The sequence below is a fragment of the Typopeltis vanoorti genome, chromosome 12 (genome assembly GCF_054136105.1).
Source record: "Typopeltis vanoorti isolate ZY-2024b chromosome 12, IOZ_Tvanoo_1.0, whole genome shotgun sequence".
NCBI classification, from domain to species: domain Eukaryota; kingdom Metazoa; phylum Arthropoda; class Arachnida; order Uropygi; family Thelyphonidae; genus Typopeltis; species Typopeltis vanoorti.
The window spans coordinates 18659827-18678003 of record NC_143560.1 but is presented as its reverse complement, the minus strand read 5'-3'; the positions used below and the strand labels follow the sequence as shown (position 1 = coordinate 18678003).

The window sequence follows — 18177 nt, the reverse complement described above, 5'->3', positions numbered from 1 at the left end:
ATCTAGAGTCACATTTTTAGAGCAAAATCTTTTCAAACCATTTCAGATGGTTGAAGTCCGAAGCGTTCTTGCGATTTTTCGGCAAATTTCGATATTATTATTATTATTATTATTATTATTATTCGTGACATCTCCAAGGAGTCCGAAGACTCATCGCGGGAGGACACCCACTGTACAACTCTCCGCCTCCACTACAGACTACTACTACCTCTACTACCAATCACCTACATCAACGCCATCCACTGCCCACAACCACCACCACCACCACCACCACCACCACCACCACCACAGCTAGTACTTTTTGTCTGTAAATAGCGTGTATTCTGAAGGGCCGATTTGTTTGTGCAGGATTTTTTCTTTAATTACGTCCTCTATCACAAGAATAGGCGTGAGCGGCACATCGAACTGAATCTCGTCATAAATGTATATACAATTCAGGGTAAGCTTCTTCAAATTCACTCTCTTTATCTTCCAATCCGTTACCAGCTGGATGTTCTTGAGACAAAAGTTCGACTGCTGCAGTCATATTGTTGGCATTGTGGGTAGTTATGCTAATCACTTGTGCAATGTCAAAGTTGTTATTTGATCATACTTCCGGTACTTTCCATTTCATGCAGATGCGACGGTAGAGTTTATGCCACCACATGCATTTGACGCTCTTTATTCCCCCTACATAAAATGATTTTTTTTTTTTCTTAAATTAAGGGGATATTAATTCCCACATAGTTTTAAAACCGAATAAGAAACTCAAAGATTGGAATCAGAGAGTTTCTTGCCGAATATAGTAAACTATAAAGTATCGGCGAACACTAGCGTTAGCCAATGCAAGTGATCCTAGTACGTGGTACAAACTACCCAGACCGGTTTCAGCCTTTTTTGAGGCTTCACTGATGAAGCCTCAAAAAAGGCTGAAACCGGTCTGGGTAGTGACCTCCCTCCATAATGTAATAACAGCATACATTTCCTAGGAAATGTGTTTTTACATTATGGAAAATACCTAAGAATAGCGATCTGAACTTTACTCACCTTTGCAACGAGTTGCCCGAGATTGTACCACGTACTAGGATCACTTGCATTGGCTAACGCTAGTGTTCGCCGATACTTTATAGTTTACTATATTCGGCAAGAAACTCTCTGATTCCAATCTTTGAGTTTCTTATTCGGTTTTAAAACTATGTGGGAATTAATATCCCCTTAATTTAAGTAATGTTTTCATTGTCGAAATGAAGCTTATTAGCTCTTTATACTTAAGTAATTTTTTTTTTTTTTTTTTGAAATGCCTTACCTATTAGAAGTGGGAAGAAATTTTCCGATGTTTTTAAATTTTAATTTTATTTAAAATATTTTAATTTCACTTACATTACTACAATAGTTTCACTGTTCGTCATTTTCTGTGTTATTCACCATCTGCGCGATTGTGAATGCGAGTGCACATGAGGAACAAAATATTAAAAAAATAATACGTCTAAATTTTTTTTTATAAACTTATGAAAATTTAAAAATTTGTCGCCCTTGCCATTTGCCGCCTTGGGTAAATGCCTAGTTAGCGCCGGCCCTTATTTCATGTAGTCACTAGTTTGGCCAATGTCTTGATTGACGTGAATTTGATTCGATTTATTGGAGGTTTATTCCTAATATGCTTTTTTCTTTGCTAGGTTCGGTAAAGAGTCCGAAATGTAGAGGAATCTAAAATTTTGAAAGGGCACTTCTCCCTTCATTTCGCTCTTTCATTTCATTTTTATTTTATTTTCATTTCGCCCTTCATTTATCTTTGTAAATGACATCTCGGGTTTCTTGCGTGACTAGCAACTAACTGAACACTGCGTTGAGTCCCTCTCATTTTGATTTTGATGAGTCATATTAAAATCAAATAATTCGAGCAGTAATGTCTTCTTTCGTCTCACCATATTTACAGTTAGATGTTCACCTGGACTATTAAGATTAAACACTACAAAAACAACGAGGCATACATTCTTGCCTGTCTGTTAAAATGTTCTTGTTGTTTACATAGAGTCTGTGCAAACAAGTTCAGAGGATTTTAATGATAGATGTAGCTTATGCAGGTATCTCGTAAGAAGAATTTAAATAAGAAGTTTGAATAGAATCAGAAGAGGTTTACAAACATTACAGATATTTTTTCTTCTTTCACCCAAGAACTATATTTTCTTGAAGTGATTTTTTTTTTAGTTTATTTTATTTCTCTGTGGGAAAATAGTACATTGTTTTCATAGTGTTTGTAATAGTGGGATAATATCAGTCATACTAAGTTGTGTTTTTTTTTAAAAAAAATTCCATGAGAAAAATCTCCCCCCCCCCCTCGCACTGCTTGATGAATGAGCAGCCTGTCTTTTTCCATCCACTACTGGGATGAAGGCCTCTCCCAATGCAGAAGGGGTGGGTCTACTTCACCCATGGTGACCCAGTCCATCTTGGGAGAGGATATCTTGAATGAGTGAATGTATGAAGATAGAAGACAATCGCAGACATCCATGCCTAAACGGGATTCGAATCCAGGGCCGATCCAAAAGTATCTGATGCCCCTAGGCAAAAAAAATATATATATGCGGCCCTATACATTGTCTCTCTCTATATATATTTTGTCATACTCATACAACCACACGTACACCTACACATGTGGATGTTTATAAAAATAATATCGTTATGAGCATTAGAAAAATTTATTAATCAAAACCAATACATTTGTGTTAGTTTTAATTTTTAATTTTTTTTTATTTTTTTATTCGAAGGTTGTAATTTTAACCCGAACTATGTAGCAAAATCTGGCTCTCCGAAGTCTTAGCGCCCCTAGGCGATTGCCTAGGTTCGCCTAATGATAAAACCGGCCCTGTTCGAACCCACAGATTCTTCGCTGAAGAGCGAATAACCACTCGGCCAACCTGGCCAGCGCATATTGCTTCTGTATAAATACAACTTTTCCTTTATTTCCAGTTTTCAATAAATTTAAATGATTAATATTTTTTTTTCTTATTAATGGTAACAATAAATAAATACTTTTTGTGCGTCATATTTTATTTATTTAATTATTTATTTATTTATAAGGAGCATTCTTTTCTGGGAGTGCAATTTTTTCTCCGATCCAGAAATATATCTTCAGAGGAACAAGTAAAATGCGATAGATAACAGATTCACGATAATAAAGAAAAAATTCTATCCCGGATTATTAATTCGTTCGATTAGGGGGGATGGTTCATTTGAATCGTTCTGGGAGAAAAAAAAAATATTTTGGCTCTAAACCATTTTAATCTCTTGAAACACTAACAGAAAAATTTAAGGCCAATGGGAGTTCAATAATCCCCATTAATTAAACTCCCGTTTTAGGTTAAGCATTTATAATGGCAAAAATAACAATGATTTCGTTCAAGTGTATAGTGATAATATTACTGTTTATGAATATAGTAATTCAGTTGAGATTATTGTTGTTGAAAATTAATCTCGCCATTATCCACGTGACGTTGTGTGTTTTCATATACAATAGCATAAAAGTGATCAACATCACATGACTTGTATGATACTGGGAAAAAGCGTTCTGAGAAAAACAGAGGAGGAGACAGATAACATGAAAGAAATAATAATAATCAAAATGAAGATATTTAAAAAGATTTGGCATAAATGACATTTAAGATGAAATTTTAGCAAAAGCGTTTGAAGCAAAAATAGTTGCGGAAAGAACCAGCTGATGATTGGAAAAGGAATATCTAGTTGTTTGATGGTGATGATAATGGTGATGATGGTTGGGAGAGCAATCGTTAATAATGATATAGTAATCATTTGATTTAAATAAACTGACGGTGTGAGCCAAGAATAATTCGTTGTAAGTTTTCTGTGGTGCAGTGCAAAGTTATGCACTTTGAGATGGAAATATTCCATGCTGTATATTACATTGGTGGAAATGGACTGCAGGAAATTGATGAGGTTAGGGATTTGGGAGGGATCGTGAACGGAAAACTGAACTTTAAGGAGGACAGATAGCTCAAATGAGCACTTGAATGTTGACGTAGAGATCTGACAGGTAGAGATAAGATGGCTATTGTTCTTCTCTATAAGGCTTTGATATGCCACATATTTGATCCCATATAGGCTCACGTATTTGGCCACTAGGTTTCTTGTTGAAGTGTTGGATAGGATTCAGAGGCGAGTGATCAAAAAACGAGCAACTGGGCTATGGAGTTCCGACTCCCTGCGATAATAAAATGAAGTTTACAAAGGTCAGTTCATAGGGAAAATGAGGGAATATGATAATAGAAACACAGAGATTACTGAAAGGGTTTCATAGAGTACGTGATTAACATTTTTTTCCAATGTATTAAGTTCAGGAGAGGACGGATCGTCCCTGGAAATTATCCAACTTTGTGCGTGAGAACTAGCTTTTTTGCTTCGAGAGGGTAAATAAAATGAATTGCAAGAGATGATCGGGATTCCTTTGTCAGCATACAAGGGGGGGTCTGAAAGGTTCTGAGAAACACCTAGAACAAAAATGATATCAAAGCAACTGATATAATCAAGAAAGAACATACTAGTACAGAGTTATGAAGGTAACTTATGTTCTCTGTTGTGGTTATATCAGTTGCTTTAATATCTTTTTTGTTCTAGGTGTTTATCAGAACTTTCCAGCCTCTCCCTCTCATATAAGCTTAATTAAGGAGAGATGTATTATATTTCCTGGTAGCAAAAGCCTCATATGATCAGCTTTTCTACTGTAACATTCTATTAGTAGAATGAGAATTATTATTATTATTATTATTACTACTACTACTACTACTACTACTACTATTACGTGACACCTCCAGGGAGTCCAAGGATTCATCATGGGAGGGCACACTACTCTAATTCGCTAAATACATCTCATCCTCTCCACTACTACCCAATTCTCCAACTACGACACTACTACCATCAAAGCCGTCTATCGCCCCTTCATCACTAACAACATATTTTTTGTCTGTAAATTGTGTGTGTTCTGAAGACCAATTTGTCTGTACGCGGGATGAAAACCGTATGAGATCGGCTAATCAAATTCAGCTGAAAAAGCCCATATAAGGATTCCCCTCGTCACGACGAGAATCGAACCCAGGTCTTTTTCAATCGAAGAACACAATGTTCCGCTATTCTTCCAATTGTGCTAAACGATGATACTGATGGACCTTGCAATAGCATTTGACAGAATACCTCACGAAACGCTGTTACATAAATTGGAACAAATTGGTTTGGATATGAAACTAGTGGCGTGGATGTGAAGATTGCTAATGGATAGACATCAGATGGTAGTTTACGGAGTTCAGATTAAGAGGTCTGTAATTGGTGATATGGCGCAGGGTTCTTTTCTTCGACCAATGCTATTTAGCTTGTACATTAATGATATAGAAAATGGTATGAGGAGAAATGTTTAACTGTTTGTGATTATGTAAAACTATGTAGAGAAATAGTATGATGCAGAGATCTTGTAGGACGATTTATACAGACTGACAGAATGGGCAAAGCCGAAGAAGAATGGCTATCAGTTTAATGCAGCAAATTTTAAGTTTATGCATTTTGGGATGAAAATATTACCAGTTGTATACTAAATTGATGGAACTTGACTACAACAAATTAATAATGCCTGGAATTTTGAGATACTAGTTGACATATTGAAAGTGACCAGAATAGTTCATAGGATGAAGAACACAGTGACAAATAGAGATAAAGAGATTATCATTACCCATTATAAAGAGGTATAATTTAAGGGCTTGATAAGTCTCACCTGGACTATTGTTAACAACTCTGGTTACCTGGTTTTCTTGGAGATAAGAAAGAAGTGGAACAAATCGACAGGCGGTTAACCAAGGTGGTGCCAGGTCTATGGGATGCTTCATATGAGGAGAAATTGATGATATGTGGATTGCAGAGACTAGAGATATATAAGTTGCTTAGGAGATTTTATAAGATTGATGTAGAAAAACGGTTGTGATTGCGAAGTCCAAGAATACTTGGAAAGATCGTGGGCGCTTACGTGCCTGTTAGAACCACTGACAGAATAGGATGTAGAGAAACCTTCCAGTGGATGGCTAGCGTTGGGAAAACGAGAAGTCAACCCTGGAAATTAAGTAAGCGGACAGTTAGCATGAGGACTGTATATTTTGAAAACAAAACATGACAGGTATTGTTCAAATGATGGTTAGTATTGATATTAGTGAACTTCCCAAGATGAGTTTGCCGTCTCCATGGAGGCGTCCATATATAATAATGATTATTCATTAATTAATTAATATGACTAATTAATCAACATTGGTATATTATTATTACTGAATTAATATTGTACTAATTAATATACATATTGTTAATACATTATTATTAATTATAAAACAATTAACCATTCTTTTATACCTCACACCAAAAGACGTGAAAAGAATTTCTCTCCTTTATAATTTAAAATACTGTCAAAAGGTCCCACTGATTCTATTCTAAGAACAAACTACAGAAATATTCTTACAATAAGACCAAAAAATGATTTTGGTATGTGAAACAGAAATATAGTCACATTTGCATAATATATTCAAGCATAGAATACATGACCAACTTTACATGTATTCTATGCCTTGGAGACTGACAGAATGGGCAAAGACGAAGAATGCGAATTTATTATTATTATTATTATTATTATTGTTCCGGGAAACTCCAAGGAGTCGACAGACTCATCGAGGGAGGCCCTAACATCATATCAAGAACAACTATTCAACATTCACACAGTATCTATCATACCTTGCCTTGAACTCATTCACGGTCGTAGCACCCACAACAGACTCTGGAAGCTTATTCCACTCATTTACCACTCTCCAAGTAAAGAACCTAGCTCTAACACCCTTGTCAACCACGCTCTTGCCCAGCTTCCATGCATGGCCCCTAGTCCTCCCACCACCAGTCATATTTTCAAAAATATCTTCTGGATCAATCTTATAAAAACCCTTCAGTAATTTGAATGTCTCAATCATATCACCCCTCCTTCGCCTATCGTCCAATTTCTGCAACCCACAAATCTTCAACCTATTCCCATAAGGTTCACTCCACAGACCTGCTATCATCTTGGTCACTCGTCTCTGGACCCTCTCCACTTCCTCCCCATCACGAAGAAACCCTGGTGCCCATAGCTGGGCACAGAAGTCCAGATGGGGTCTTATCAAGGCTCGATACAGTGGAACAACAACTTGTTCGTCTCTGCATGTTAAAGTATTTTTCAGAAGCCAAGTGATTTGGTGAGCTGTTTTAGTTACTTTTGCAATGTGCCCCCTAAACTTCAATTCCCTATCCACCAACACTCCCAAATCCCTGGCCTCATCAATCTCCTGGAGTATGGTTCCACCAATGCGATATACTGCTGCTATTCTTTTCACCCCAAAGTGCATAACCTTACACTTTGCCACATTAAATTGACATCCATTTTTCCTACCCCAGTTCTCCAAACTATCCAAATCATCCTGTAAAATTTTGACATCCTGTTCACTCACAATTGCTCTACCCAACTTTGCATCATCAGCAAACAAGTGAACACTTCCTCTCAGATCCTTTCCAATATCATTTATGAACAAATTGAAAAGCAGTGGTCCAAGAACAGAGCCCTGTGGCACTCCACTAGTCACAAGACGTCTTTTAGACTCCACTCCTGAATAAACCACTCTTTGATATCTCTCCTTCAACCACCCTCTTATCCATCTCACCAACCCTATATCTATACCCATCTGCTCCAGTTTACTGATTAGGGTTCCATGTGGTATCCTATCAAAGGCCTTGGCAAGGTCCAGTAGTATCACTGTAAACCCATTACCCCTATCCAGTTCAGCCGTCACTGTGTTATAAAACGTGAGCAAGTTACAGAGGCATGATATACTCTTCACAAAACCATACAATATCCGATTTTCATCTATCCAATCCTGTATTCTTTTCTTGACTAATTTCTCTAAGACCTTGACAATGATTCCTGATATGCTAATCGGTCGGTAATTTACAACAGCAGTCTTGGAACCACCTTTATGCAGTGGAACTATTTTCCCCTCTTTCCACCCGCTCGGGACTAACCCAGACCCGAGACTCAAATTAAACAAAATGGTCAAGGGTACTGACAATTCTTTAGCTGCTTCTCGTACAACACGAGCTGGAATACCATCCAATCCCACAGATGTATTGACATTGAAGTTATATAGACTACTCACCTCCACTTCATTAACCACAATTCCCGTATAATCTATTGGTTTATTCGTTTCTGCAATGTCACCACCTGGATGATATACTTTTGCAAAGTGCTCACTCAGTAACTCAACTATCTCAGCTGATTCAGTTACCTCCCTACCATCGGCATTCTTTAAAATCAATCTGCCATGTACATTTTTCCTTTTACTTGCTACATATCTAAAAAACTGTTTAGGATTCTCTTTAGTCTGCATGGCCAATGTTCTTTCGTAATCCTTTTTTGCTTTTCTTACCACACTCGTCACCCTTCTGGCCTGCGCTTTATACCGTTCATGTGCCTGCCGGTCACCCTTCTCCTTAAATGCCCTCCATAGTTGTTTCTTTTTTTGCAACTCAAGCTTAATGGTGTTATTCATCCATTTAACCCCTACTTGATTTATTATTCGGACTCTAGGTATACAGTCAGCCATTGCTTCATGCAAGCACTTCTTAACTACCTCCCATGCACTATCAACTTCTAGTCCTTGCAGTTGTACATGCCATGGCACTGAACCAATCAAACTCCTAAGCTTGTCATACTTTCCAGCCCGATAATTCCACATGTACCCTGTCTTAATTGAAAATTCTACACCTTTAGCCACCTCCCAAGTTAAGACCCTATGATCACTCTCACCGATTGGTGGCAATGTGGTCATATTTGTTACAGCCAAATTCTCAGATGTAATTACTAGGTCAAGCACTCTCTGACCCCTAGTATTTTCCATTACATGCTGTCGCAGATAGTTATCACTTAATAACCACATAAAATCCAGTTCCTTCCTCCCGTGTGTCCTCTCCTCACTCCAATCAATGCGACCATAGTTGAAATCTCCCATAATAATCACCCTCCTTCCACCCATTTCCTCTATTTGCTTGTGCATACTGTCACCACCATCTTTTCCATCACCTGGTCTACAGCAGCACCCAATTGTATATTTAGTTCTGCTAGCCACAATCTCACACCAAATGGCCTCAAATGTGCTCTTTTCTCTATCCTGCAATTCAACTTCTATTCTCCTTGGCTGGAGCTCATCAGCTATCATCAACAATACTCCTCCCCCCATTTTATTCTCTCTGTCATTCCTGAACACACTATACCCATCACATTCAATCCCACTAGTTATATCATCTACAGTCAGCCATGTTTCACTAATACCTATAACCTGTGGTCTGGAAGTGCCAACCATGGCCAAAAACTCTTCCTTCTTGTTCCTAATACTCCTAGTATTAGTGTACATGAATTTAAGACCCCCATTAGCCCCAACCCTACCTTGATGCCTTATATTAACTATCCCACTCAGATTTGTTGTCCTTATTTGCTCTGGCATATTATATTCATTCTTACATTCAACTGCCTCGATAAGGACTGTATCTCTACTCCCCCCCCCTTAACAAATCTAGTTTCCCTGAATTTGCACATCCACTACATTCAGCAACACTTTCTCAAGTCTTCTTACACCGTAACCATTCAAATGCAAGCCATCCATCTTATATAGATCCTTTCGCCCATCAAACTCACTCCACACATCCACGAATTCCACACCACGCGTCATACATAACCCACGCATAAAGTCATTCGCAATTATGGCCCTCCTTTTAAACATTTCACTGTCATACCGTGGCAAAAGACTAATCATTCTAACTCTCTCATTCTTTTCTTTTGCTACCTCAAACAATTCATTCAGGTCTTCTATCATTTCTTTACACTTCTTTACACTATTTTTTTACAATTTACAATTACAATTTTTACAATTACAAATTTCTTTACACTAATCTGTATTCTAAAAATTTCTCATGAAGCCCATTGAGTTAAAAATGCTAAAACAAAGTCACTTTCACTACTCGTATACTAACGCATAAAATAGCACGATGGATTTGGTATTGTCTGCATTGGCACATAAAGCCATTTTATTTTGGACTATATTACCGATATTGTGGATTACTATCAGAAATACTGAGAAAAATTCAGCTGGTAGAAATATATAAACGAAATAAGACCTACATTAAATTATATAAAAATAAACTTAAAAAAAAAGAATACAGTTTGACAATGAACCAAAATAGGGAAATATTTTCAGAAATATAAAATGGGTTAAGCTAATGAAAACTTTCTTAATTGTAAAATTTTCTGCAATTGGTAAATTTCATAGGCAAAGACATTAAAGCGTTGGATATATACTAATCTATCAATTACATTGCATGGGAAGATACATTAATGAATAAAAATCTTTATTAGGAAAGATACTGGTCTTTTAATTAGAAATTACTCTTAATTTTTCCAGTTTTAAGAAATGTTTAAAATAAATATTATATTAGTGGGAATTTTTGTTGTTATCAGTATACTATACTTTTCGCTGCCTAATTCGTATCTTAATCATGATATAGACTGAGCCCTTTACCTGGGATATGATTTGTAACTAGACATGTTGTAGCCTACGTTGCTTGCTGCTCTATCATATCTGTCAACCTAGTATTTGGTACTGAAGGCAACAATGCAATGAGATCGAAAATTCTGGAAGTAATCTTATCAGTAAGTTTCTGAATAGCAATTATAGATATAAAGATTATCAAAAACTGGGTTCAAAGTCATGGCTGCGAAGTTTTTTAAAGTCTGCGTTCCGCATTGGGAACTAAGACTAAAACATCAAGGTGAATAAATCTCCGAAGATGTGTTCTTAAATATTTTTTATTTTTATTCAGAAATAGACATTATAATTCAGCACACCAATGTAAATATATGAAATTGTGATGTGGTGTCAAAAACATCGAAATAAGTTATAAAGGAGTGATTTAATTAATTGTATTTTATATCAATTGTTATTAAGTTTTTTTTTTCAGTTTATGATCACTGCGCTGTACTTTACATGATTAAATGCTTTCTTTTTAATTTCAGATGGTAGCAATGAAGTACTCAATGTTGTCTATCTTGTTGTCTTTTCTCTATGCCTCTAATATAGTCTATGGGGGCTCGCTTTGTCCTTCAAAGGAGGCAATTGCTCCTTGTGCCTGTACTCGACAGTCTCCGACGAATACCACTTACGAAACAATAGTTCACTGTAACACAGTCAAATCTCGTTGTGCTTTGACGACCATGTTTTCTAAAAACCTGCGCCGTCGTCTTGTGGATACCCTTATTATGACCAAGATACCCCCAATCCTGGACGAACAGTACATCAATTTTCCTCCAGCTTGGCTTTCCGAATTACGTGTTAGGCGACTGGAAATCAGGAACACTGAACTCGCACAAAATGCCTTTTTTGTCGGTAATCCATTCGTCGGGCAAGAGAATAGTCTGATTAAGCTGAGTTTAAAGAATTCAATTCCTTCTCCAGGCTTATCTCATAATCACGTGGGTACATTTAACCTACAAGGCCTAAATGTGCTAACGCGTTTGGAGACACTCGAGTTTTCTCACAATGCATTGACCATGATTAGTAATGACGCCTTCCACAGTCCTGCTCCTAATCTGAAACGATTAATTCTCAATAATAACAGTTTGAAGTCACTTCATCAATCCTTCCGTCAGTTAGCTAAACTGGTCTACATTGATCTTTCTCATAATTCCATAGAAACTGTCAATAGAGAAATGTTCCATCCAAGTCCAACTACACTAGAAGTAGTTGATCTCAGGTAAGTGAATTTTATTTTTATGATGACAATAGTAAATATTTGTAGCTGTTGGTTTCCTTAAACAAATAAATAAAATCCGCCTGTCAAAAATTATTTATTTATTTATTACTAGGGGGAGACTCCCCCTGACGCCTACGGCGCCCAACCCCCCGTGTTCCGGACGGGTAGGCTGGTTCTCCTTGAATTCTGATGACTCGAATTTTGAAGACTCGACACTCAGGGTAGCCCCTGCATGTCGAGTCTTCAAAAGGGGCGCTCCGCCCCCGTGTTCTGGACTGGTAGGCCGGTTCTCCTTGAATTCCGATGACTCGAATTTTGAAGACTCGACACTTAGGGTAGCCCCTGAGTTTCAAAACGTTTCAAGTGACTTGACAAAAAAGTTACAAAAAACGTTACAGCCTACATCCGTTTCAAGCTGACGTCACATCCGTTTCCAATTTCAGCTAATCATTTTATAGTATAGAGTAGATTTTGATATCAAGCACCAGAGTTGTAACACCTGTAGCACATTAGCGCTGTGTGTGGGCAGGTGTCTGGAGTGGACGAAATCCACTGATATTTTTCTTGAATAGTTAGAGTCCTTGGAAGGATTTATATATATATATATATATATATATATATATATATATATATATATATATATATATATATATATATATATATATATATATATATATATATATATATATACTAGGGAGGGATACGGCGCCAATCACCCGAGTTTCGGGCTGGTAGGCGGGTTCTCCTTGAATTCTGATGACTCAAATTTTGAAGACTCGACACTCAGGCCCTGAGTTTGAAAACGTTTCAAAAACGTGACATACAAATGTGACATACAAACATGACATAAAAAGGCTTATCATTATATATATATATATATATAGGGTAGATATATATACGTTTCTGTTATATGACATTCTGAATAACTCATCTTAAGTTTGGCCAAGTAATGAAAAATAACTAATAATGAAATATTGTACAAAAATCCAACGTTATCTCCTTTTGTATGTATATATAGTTGATATTAAAATTGTAAACTTGACTTGACATTTTAATGTGTCAATTTACGGACTTTGACTGAAACAAACTGGGTATATCTGATTCTTTAAACATGGTGGGGAATACTCAGCAGTACAAGTTTTTTGGAGCCTATTTTCAATTAGAATCATTCTTAAATATTTTTTATTTATTAACTTAAGCTAAGAAAATAGTTTTTCTGGTTCTTACTCATCAGATTGAGTAAACAAAAAAAAAATATTCTCAACGCAATTTCATATTTAGAAATAGTTATATTTATCTGAGGCCAACTGACGATGAAACCAAGTTCAATTTTCTGGATTCAAGTTATAAAAATTCAATTTCTTCTTTTGAGCAATTTATTATTATTATTATTATTATTATTATTATTATTATTATTATTATTATTATTATTATTAAAAACCTCCATCGAGTCAAAGACACATCGTGGGAGGTCCACTGTTATACACACACACAGTTTATCATACCGCGCCTTAAACATATCCACTGTCTCTGCGCTCATCACACTCTCGGGCAATGCATTCCAATCACTCACAACTCACATGCAAAAAACTTGCTCACCTCCTTATACAGCTTCCAGGGATGACCTCTTATTCTCCTGCTATCTTCACCCATTCTGTGCAAAACCTCCCCGACATTAATCTGGTAATAACCTCTTAACAGCTTATATGTCTCGATCATATCCTCTCTCCTCCTTCTATCCACCAATTTCTACAAATTGCATTTTGTCAATCTGTCTTCATACTCAACATTCCAGAGATCAGAAACCACCTTAGTCAATCGTCTCTGAACTTTTTCCAACACATCTTCATCTTTTTGAAAACCCAGGTGACCAAATCTGTGCACAGTAATCCATATGTGGCCTGAATAAAGCCTTATATTAAGGAACCATAACATATCTACTTCTACAAGTCAATGTCCTCCGCATCATTCCCATTATCCGCTGTGTTGTCTTCACAATTTTAGTAATATGTCCCAGAAATTTTAGGTTCTTGTCTATAATCACTCCCAGATCTCTCATCTCCTCTACTACTTTCAAGATATTTCCACCGATTGTGTACTTTACATCCCATCTCTGCTTCCTAAATTTCCAAAACCTTACGCTTCGCAACATTGAATTGAATTGAGATCACCGCTCATTTTCCCATTCAGCCAGTGTATTCAATTCCTCTTACCTGATAACTCTCCCCAACTTTGCATCATTGCGAACAACTGCTTAATCACCATTCAGACCTCTCCAAATATCATTTACATACAAATTAAACAGCAATGGACCCAAAACAGATCCTTGGGATATTCACCACTAGTAACTTTCCTCAGGTCCGCGCAGTTAGCTTAGTGGCTTTGAGCTTCGCAACCATATGCCTGGGGAAGGAGTGTCCTAGGTTCGATTCCCGTCGACGACCTGAGGAGCTTAAGGATCTTCCTCAGTCATAGCCAAGTTAGCCGGTCTTGGGCGTGGACAGCAGGGTTTATCTCCCCAGTTTATCTGGGGTTTATCCTCCCGCAAACAGGCAAACCGGCCCCCTGAACGCACATGGACTACAGTCATGAATACGTCCCAGCCATATGCCGGTCCTGAGCCCGGATAAAATTGGGGGGTTGGGGAAAGCAATGATGAACTACCCTGTAAAAATCTCACCAGGAATACTTTGTGGGCAATGCTTACAAAGTCACCTACTGTCACAAACGACTGAAAAGAGAAAATCAGTCAGTCAGTAACTTTCATCTTCTGGGATATCTCCCCTCCATAGACAACTTGCTGGTACCTATCAGACAGCCATTTTTCCCATTAATTTTCTCATAACAATATAAATTTCAATAAGTGCGTGCACAAGTGTACCCACATTACTTCGCATTTTTTGTAAAAAGGATTTCAGGTGAAACGAGAGATGGGTTGGTTCAATGTGGGAGTTTCGTATCCACTGAGTCCCACTCACTTACATGAATCAGCAAAGGCTAATTTAAACTTGTTTTCTTCTACCAGAAATGTTTGTGTTTCTATGTATACTTATGAGCTGAACATAATCATTTTTATTATGTATTTTTCTAATAGCTGGAACAGCATTCAAGATATCACTACAGGATTTTTTAACCAAATGCCAGCCTTGAAAATGGTCAACTTGCAACATAATTATCTCTATCGATTGCCAGAAAACGTGTGGAGAATAGGCTTGAACCAGTTACGTCTTATTGATATAAGAGGTAAGTATTATTTATCGTAATCTACATCTGTTTATCCTGATTTTGTAGTGCCAATATTTTTAATAATTTTATTAAATATCTTAAATTGTCAAAACAGTGTGATGGTGTTTAAGAGAGGAAGAGACAATTGCTGAAATTATCCAAAAATCAATTTGGTTGACTGTAAATAAGTCCCTAAATGTATTATTCATTCTCCAAGGTCATAGTTTCAGAGTGGACCATGAATCTCCAAATTTAAGAATCTTCAAATATGAAAAAATAATCCGTTATAATTTATGTAATAACGCTCATTTTTTGCATTTTAGTGAAGACGAACACTGCGCCCTTAACTTTCTTCCCAAAATCTTAACGTGGCATTATTAGGGTTCTGACTCTGTAAATTTACTGACTGCTCACAACTCCTCCACCTTCCCCCGAAATTTGATTCATAAATGTACTGAACGGAAAATTCTATCTTAAAAATACAAAGAATTTTCCACGAAACATTATGTTGTCATAGCTTCGTATGGAGTCTTCGCAGCTTTGGTATAGACGAACCCTTTGCTTGGAAAGACCTGGTTCTCTTCAATCGAATGGTGATGTAACCGGTCTAATACAGATGGAGGGGTTTTCTTCCCTAAACTCTGGTTTGTCGTCCCTCAAAAGAGCAAAACGGTCTAGTGAACATGCAAAGATTTACAGGCATAAATTGCCTTCAGGGGATGCAGTAGATGAATGGCGTGCCAGATGCATTACTTCGCCGGAACTCTACTGGCCCTAACGAGAAGAGTTTCATAAACTTCATTACCTTGATCAAAGTTTGTGTAGTTTTTGTTCGATTTTGTCCAGTGCAGTGACTTCGGTGGCTGAGTGGATAAACATTTCCAAATTACACTCTCGCCATGGGAGAAGATTATAAAAAAAAAAAAACAAAAAAAAAAAAACGTATTCAACCAGAGTGTGGTTGTTAGTTTCCGTAGCCAACTTTCAACATTTTTTTATGGGACATGAAAAATGTAACACTTACATTGTAAATTAAAAATACGTCTGGAAAACGTGTTATCCATAATTTTTAAATTCTTGTTCGTTAAAAGCAAAACTTTATCGTTGGTAAGCTTTTTCCTTCATTACACACACACACACACACACACACACACACTGGCAACAAGCAGTGCCATAACTAAGTATTTTTGCATCGGCACAAAATAAAGAAATTTTAAAAATTTATTTAAAAGTTTTATTTACAGATCGTTACTTCCGAAATAATACATCGATACTTAAATAAAAACAACATTTATTATCAATTTCTTTATCTATTTTTGTCTATTTTCGAATGAATCGTTTGTATGCTCGACATTAGTGCCTCATGAACATATCTCGCTCCCAGACATCCTACTTAAAGCATTGGTGAAAAGAGATAAGGAGTCCAGTTCTGGAATATATCACCACGTTCTAATTCGTGTGGTGCTGCTATATTAAGACTATTGTTGCGTATTATGAAAGAGCGAAAAAGGAAATGCAGTCTCTTATATTTTTTGAATTTAGACTCGACTCTTGGGGATGATTTCTTATTCGCTGCTGTTTTCCTTGCCTGAAAAACTAAGATGTGTTGGGACTTGGCAACACCTAACTTCCCTTTGGTGAAACTTGACAGAGCGCTTGTCTGATTTCGATCGTGCGCGCGCACGCACTTTTCATTTAAGGAGTCTAACCTACTTTCAGTAGACAATAAAGATATACTTAGACTTGGTGAAATGCAATTATTGAAAAGGTTGATATATACGGCCCTAAACGATATGATCGTATATATTGGAACAATGATTTAAAAAAAAAAAAAAAAAATAAATAAAAATTTACACATTGCACAAAGAGAAAGCTAATTAGTAATCCCATGACATCAATGTCATTTATATGCTAACCGTTGTTTATTGTTTTCAGATAACTATATCGAGTGCAACTGCGAGATGAAATGGTTCCCCACTGTACGAGAAGCTCGAAGCAGAAGCAATGCAACCAGGAGCTTTGAAATCCAGGGCTCTTGCACCAACCCTGACACGCTGGAGGAGTTCAGTCTATTGAACGTTATGAGTGATAATTTGTTGTGTCAGAAGTAGAAGTATTTTCATTCATTTTTTTGTTTGTTTGTTTCTTTCTTTCTTGTGCACATTTGTTCATCAGTAAAGCTTACAAGGAATTCCAGTTACAATATGGTGACAGTTTTTTTTTTTTTTTTAAATTGAGAGTCGTGGAAAAGAAAGCTGTATGATTTACAATTAGAAGATGATATCAAAGGAAATGGGTGATCTTCCAGACCACGTAATTCATGCAAACGACATCATCCTCTGTAATGTCAGCTTACGTGGTTATCTATTGTAATAATTTCAAGAAGGGAGTAGGAGTTTTTCTAATTATGGTATTATACCAAAGGAAATCAATGTATAGTACTATTGTACCACCTTGTTTTATGTTCAACAATACTATTTTATTGTAATTTTCATGATATGTTCCAAAACCTTTCTGTAAACACATTTCTTAATAAACACAGATACCAAAGCTACAACTAGTCATTCGGGTAATTGTTTGTTTATCTTATAGGTTTATTTACCTCTTCATATACTTTATTCTCATAGGCGTTAGAGAAGGAACAACACACACAGAATTTCGTACTTTTAAATCAACATATTTTTTTTATGTTCCAAAAAGATAACACAATAGTTTTATTAGTTAATATGAAAAACGCCAGGACACTATTCAGGGACACCCGAGATATTATCCCTGAGATTCACGGTCTCCACTCTTTTGTGTGTTTACTGACAACACCAGTGGCGGCCGGTGAAAATTTTAAGTGGGGGTGCTGCATATCTAAAAAAAAAAAAAAAAAAAAAAAAAAAAAAAAAATTCCTAATCAGTAACGAATTTATTAATAAATAAATTTACACATTAAAAATTGCTTTATTAAAAATATTTCATCCTCACCACGAACAAACACCAATAATAAAAGTTTCGTATCAATATCAATGACAAGTGCAAACGAATATCGGCGTTAGATCGCAGTGTATTTGTTTCGTGTAACGATAATTGAAAAAATATAATTCTTTTCATATTTTCAAC

The 18177-nt window shown here is 36.5% G+C and overlaps 1 protein-coding gene across 1 annotated transcript; it reads left to right on the top strand.

Annotated features, from left to right (window-relative positions):
- The first annotated feature begins 406 nt into the window (after positions 1-406).
- LOC150100612 (uncharacterized) lies at positions 407-17626 on the top strand. Its single transcript, XM_090401867.1, has 4 exons — positions 407-439; positions 11108-11844; positions 14939-15087; positions 17005-17626. The coding sequence occupies exons 1-4, from the start codon at positions 422-424 to the stop codon at positions 17178-17180; spliced, it is 1080 nt and encodes a 359-aa protein (XP_090257993.1). The 5' UTR covers positions 407-421; the 3' UTR covers positions 17181-17626.
- The last annotated feature ends 551 nt before the right edge of the window (positions 17627-18177 follow it).